The 5728-nt window shown below is 45.9% G+C and overlaps 1 protein-coding gene across 1 annotated transcript; it reads right to left on the bottom strand.

Moving 5' to 3' along the window:
* Positions 1-307: 307 nt before the first annotated feature.
* LOC147901640 (uncharacterized) lies at positions 308-1198 on the bottom strand. Its single transcript, XM_087375237.1, has one exon. It carries the CDS (start codon positions 1121-1123, stop codon positions 488-490), a length of 636 nt encoding a protein of 211 aa, XP_087231363.1. The 5' UTR covers positions 1124-1198; the 3' UTR covers positions 308-487.
* Positions 1199-5728: the final 4530 nt, after the last annotated feature.

Genomic DNA, 5728 nt, shown 5'->3' with positions numbered 1-5728 from the left:
ATTCTCACAAAAAAAAGTGGGTGTGCGTGTGTGTGCACTTATCAAACTCCGTGTGTGTGTGTGTTGGCTTGGGGGGCCAATTTTGAAGATTCCTAAAACTTTACATGTTTTTTATCGACTTGAAACTTAAAAGTTTAAGGAAATTATGCCGCTTGGAAAGTTGTATGTTCATTGCGAACAAGGTGGGAGACCACATATTCTATTGGGGGGGGGGAGAGAGAGAGAGAGAGCTCTTAGAAGTCTCACATTTTTCCAATGGTTCACACTTGACACGCGATACACGACTTAAAAGGTACAAACTACCGTGACAGATGCGTGTGCAACAGAAACTTGCCTGCGACGAAACAACTTTGCCGGCGAATCCTACGACATATGACAACGTGCCGTGAATTTCCGAACTTGTTCCAAGATGTTTTTCATTCCCAGATACGTTTCAATTCATTGCAAACCTTCCCTCTACATGTGAACAACTATGCAGTCGTAGAATTCATGAGCAGTGGAGTGCCATCTGCGAGCGATACTGTCTTTGGCCATTGTACAGAGCGAGCCTGTTTGCAGGGAGATGGGACCTGATCGATCTCTGCTGCGTTTTGCCTTCCCTGCTGAACGATTCTGCTGCATTCGAGCTTTCTGGATTGTACTTGGGATGGATCTCGGGGTGTGTGCCCTTTCTCCGGGCTGTCGTCATCCTTCTTCTGTATTCTTGACCATCTCCAGCAGGTTCCACCACGTCTGGAGCGAAACGAACTTTCTTCCAAGCTCTTTTCTCTCTTGGGCGTCTCTCTGCAGAGCACGGGCGGCAGCCATTCACGCAACTTGCATCGTCTGCCGGGCGTCCTGCGCAGGAGGGGGGAGTAGAAATCTCCGGGTGGGCAGTGGGATCTACGATGCGACCCAGAAAGAGCAACGGCGACAAGGCGGAGAGCGAATCGCAGGAAGGGCTATCGGAGGCCTCGAAGACGTAACTCCAGAGCTTTTGTTTGCCGAGGGTGAGCAAGGCTAAACTGCCGGAAATAGCGAGGAGGGAAAGGAAGCCGAAGGTCTGAGAGCCGAGTTTAACGGAAGAAGGGGAAGAAGCAAATGGATGGCTAGAGGAACAAGCTTTGAGAACGTCGCTGAGCATGGCGAGGACATACAACTCTAAGGCGAGAGACGAGCAGACGAAGCAAAGTTAAACAGAGATGGGCAGAGAAGAAGATAAGAAAAGAATTGGCATTTAGAATGTTTCAGAGAGCTCTCTCAAATAGCCTTTTCTCGAATTGAGCTGGCTCCACCTGATTGGCCAACTGTATTCCAACACCCAGGGTCTAGAATTCTTGGGCGGTTGTCGTCCACCAGTCCACTCTCTCTTTTGGCCACCTCACCCGTACCCCTATTTTGCCAAGTGCATGCACATTTAACTCGGCAAACAAGGAACCAAGCCTATTCATCACCTCTGTGGCACCCTTTAGAGGGTTTCCCCACATAACATCAACAGATGCATGTCAATGGAAGGTTGGTACGCTCGTAGCCAGCTTGAAGCACCTAAAATTTTGAGGCCACCCGAAAAATGCCATCCAAAAACCTATTTTTGGCATACTTGGGCAAGTACCAACCACCTCAAAAAAAATTGTTCCTTGAGCTATGGTCCTCCTTGTGTCTCTCTGTGGTGTGTTGTGGTGTGGTGTGGTGGGTGGGTGGGTGGGTGTTCAAAAGTTCGTGTGTGTGCACCTTGGAACGGGGGGAACTTTGTTTATTTATTTATTGACTTTCAAAGAGAGGACATTTCAAATGCAAGCACTACTTATCTAGACCAATAGTCAATATGGCATGTTTTAGGATAGCAACATGAGTGAAGAAGTCATAACATCCTCATGACTCATTGAGCAAAACTTCCACTATTGTGGGACTTCCATGCATGAGGAGGAGGTGACTCCAAAGGAGGCAATGCATCATCCATAGCATGCTTATGAAGTGCTAATGGGAGAATAGCTCTAAGAAGATTTTCCACTTTGCTTTTAGGGTCTTATTTTCATTCTTGGGAAAATCTTTAGTTTCTCTTGGTTAATAGGTCCACGTCCACCTAACTGAAAGAGATTGAGAATTGATTGATTGGTTGGAATGTAGCCACGAAAACTCATGAAAGGCCCAAAAATGAAAATGTTGAATGCCAACTCCTATTGACTTGTTCTCTCTCTCTCTCTCTCTCTCTCTCTCTCTCTCTCTCTCCTCCTAGTCTCTCTCACTAGGAGGACAAGTGAATAGACTTGGCTCATGTTAATTAGTTAATTGATTGATGAGTTGGGATGTAGTTGGGGAGACTCATGGAAGGGGCGTAAGGGAAATACCAAATGCCAATTCTATTGTCCTCTAGTCAATCTCTCCATGGAAGGGGCGTAAGGGAAATACCAAATGCCAATTCTATTGTCCTCCTAGTCAATCTCTCTCTCTCTCTCTCTCTCTCTCTCTCTCTTTCTCACAAGACCTATACTCTAGCAAGCAAAACATCAACTCCACAAGAGACCAAAAAATTGGTGGTTGGCAAGAGAGAGTTGAAGATATCGTCAACTTCTTTGTGCCGCGACTCCTGCATATGATGAACTGAATAAAGTTTGAAAACCTTCGAACGCCATCTCCGTCCTTCCATCTGGATGGTTGTGAAAAATAGGCGGCACATCAAAGGGACCTACCATCAACACCACCACCAACCTCCTCCTCCTTCTGCCCACAACCCAAAAAGCAGCGGTGCTTAAGGCACGCCAGCATGGGCCGCCTCTGTCACACGCCACAAGTTCGACCAAGCTTTTTGCGTCTTCCATTCTCTTACGTTGCCATCGTTTCTTCTTAACAATTCACTAACATCTCTCTCTCTCTCTCTCTCTCTCTCTCTCACACACACACACACACACACACAACATTGCACCTTACAGCCTGCTCTTACAGATTCTTCTTACAGCTCACGAACCACACACACACGGAACATCGCACCTTACAGCCTGCTCTTACCTTCCCGCCCATCCTTACGTCCTCCAGCACCTGTACTTTGCCCCGTTGGATCCCAAATCGCACACTTAGTTGTAGGGAAGCTCGCCTGCACACTAACCAGTAAGCCGATGTCAATCAATGGCTGAACGGCATTTATTTTAATGGCTCCTATGACGTAAAATTTTAGCGACAACTAGCTTGTGTAGGGATGAAAACACAAAGTTCTATTAAAATTTACGCCTATAGAAAAATGCGAGAGTAATTGTTGTCTCGATTTAGAATGAGACAATACTGAATCACTACTACTTATTAACCACGAACAAAAGCATGACACGTGTACCTTGGAGGAGATGGAAATAGCCACGTGTCATGCAAAGGTTTCTCACCACATGGATGGGTCGAGATGTCGTTCCAATCCAATCGTCGCCAAAATGTCTTGATGTTGAGGGCTGCCAAAGTTTTAAACGTCCAACTGGGTTGCCAAAGCTTTAAACGTCCGTGCTCACGGCTACTACCAATATTTACAAGTACCCACCTATCTCTGTTTTACCCCCCCCCTCCCCTCTCTCTCTCCGTTCGAGAATGGCTCTGTGCTATTTGCAAATCACGTCACCAATTTGGATTTTTCTCTGAAGTCCTCATCGCGACATCTCGCCCATGGTACCGTTCGAAAATGGCTTTGTGTTGTTTGCACCAATTTGGGTTTTTATCTGAAGTCCTCTACCCTCCACTTCGTCTTCCATTGCCAACAATCGCTTTGCCTTCCTACGCAGAGCTTCGGGGTAGTAAGCAGTTTTTGGGAGTTTTCTGGGCATAACCCAAAACAATAGCGTTTCCTCCGATGTGAGAAGAGGTACAAAGTCCTCAATGTTTACAGGCAGATCTGGGACCCAGGCAGGAACACGTGGAAGAGTTCGGAGCAGATAGCCGAGGCATTCAAACTAAGCAACAGAGAACAACAGCTAGTAGACAGCATGATTCAAAGAATCAACCCCAGTTGGCCAACGAGCAATCAAGTCAGAGAGGAATGAGACTTCAAGGGATTCGTCAACCCCAAAGGCAAACCCCTCAACCAATTGACATGCAAGGACTTTCGAAGTGTGAAGGACCCAACAAGTGCATTAGTGGATCGGAGGCAGTGGAAGTTTCACGCCTCGAGAGATGGAGTGAACAGGTGGTTGTTGAGACTGAAAGGAGTGTGGGCTGCCACCCAATCGATCAGGCTGAACGTGCTGCTCTGGAGAATAGTGATTGGCAAATTGCCAGTAAGAGCAAGGCTCTCTAAATGGAACCCCCATATACTCCCGGATTGCCCACTCTGCAGCAGATTCAGAGAAACACACATGCACCTGCTATGGGAATGCCCCATCTCGAGGGAACTGTAGACGGCTGTAGAGAAAAAGCTATCTGGATGAAGCTGCACATCAAGTTTCACTGGAGAACTGCGCTCCCTTCAAATCAGTCCAGCCACTCAGGGCTGCAATCCTCTCTCTCATATGGAATTTTCGGAATGGAAGAGCTTTCCAAAGACTGCCACAGGGAAGAATGCCGATACCAAGATTCAAAGGTTTCCAACCGTGGTGAACTATTGGCGATGGCAAATCGAAGGAGAACTGATCGAGAAGGTTGCCTTACTGGGGAGATGTACAACCAGAATGATATTCTTCTATCTGAATTCAGAACTGTGTTGGCCAAACTAAAGGCTTGCCAAGGTCCGGAAGCTGCTAAGGCTGATGTTAGAGGTTTCCCTTTTGGTTCGTCTTTGAGTGTTGTGGTTTGCAGAGTTTGCAAAACTGAGCTACGAGCAAGCTACCAACAATGAGCAAGCTACCACGAACACAAACGAAGAAAACCTCAACACAAAGGACACACCATTTTCAGGCAATGGACTAGCTAGCCACATACATTTCAAGGATAGTCACTAAAGTTTTGAAAGCCATGAGTTTCTTCGACGAGTTGGTTGAATATGGATTGCTATGCGAGATAGAACTATGAGGAAGTTAAGAGTTCTGAATCATTCAGATACGGTGTTCAAAATGACAAGATTTTCCTAGGCAATTGCTAGGTTCAAGGATCGCCGCGCTAGAAGCCAGAGTGCAGGAGCGGAAACAACAAAGATTCGGCAATCCCTATGCAGTTGTAGGAGGTTCTCGAGAAGCTAATGCGAAAGGAAGGTGTAATTGAAGAGAGAGAGAGAGGGAAGCGAGAAGGTGGCGATGAGAGTTGGGCGCAAGCAATTCATGAAGGAAACCACCAACAATCATCTCCCAGCCTTTGGGAAGTTCAAAGAGAACAAGGGGTTCATTTCTCCTACAGGAATGCCATATCTACCTAGGATGATGAGCAACTACCACCCACATAAGAAATAGATTAGCAATCTCTGAAGTGTTGAAAGCAGTCCAACTGGAACACCACGTGAGTGTGTAGCCTAGAAAATAATGATACTTGACATAATGAAGGTCACTCCAAGGAGTTTGTTGAACCTTGCTTATTGTGCAAGGTGTCATAGAGAGATCCTCACAATTTGAAGGGTAAACAAGCTACAAATTTGAAACCTAAACGAGAGAATGGTAAAGAAAATTGAATGCTAGGAGATATAGAAGCAGATGGAGGATGGCCCGAACACTATGAGAGATACAAGTGGATTTGCCACGGGTTTTCATACTAGTTGTAATCAAATGTGAACGGTCCCTTTTTACTTTTATTACTAAGAAGAAAAAAAAGTTTTTGTAAAAAAATAAACCAGCAGACTTGTATGAAAAGT

The sequence above is a fragment of the Dipteris shenzhenensis genome, chromosome 5, assembly GCF_047967505.1.
Source record: "Dipteris shenzhenensis isolate YYH24624 ecotype China chromosome 5, Dip_SZ_1.0, whole genome shotgun sequence".
NCBI classification, from domain to species: Eukaryota; Viridiplantae; Streptophyta; class Polypodiopsida; order Gleicheniales; family Dipteridaceae; genus Dipteris; species Dipteris shenzhenensis.
Note: the sequence above shows the minus strand (reverse complement) of the source record. Positions and strands in the feature narration are given on the sequence as shown.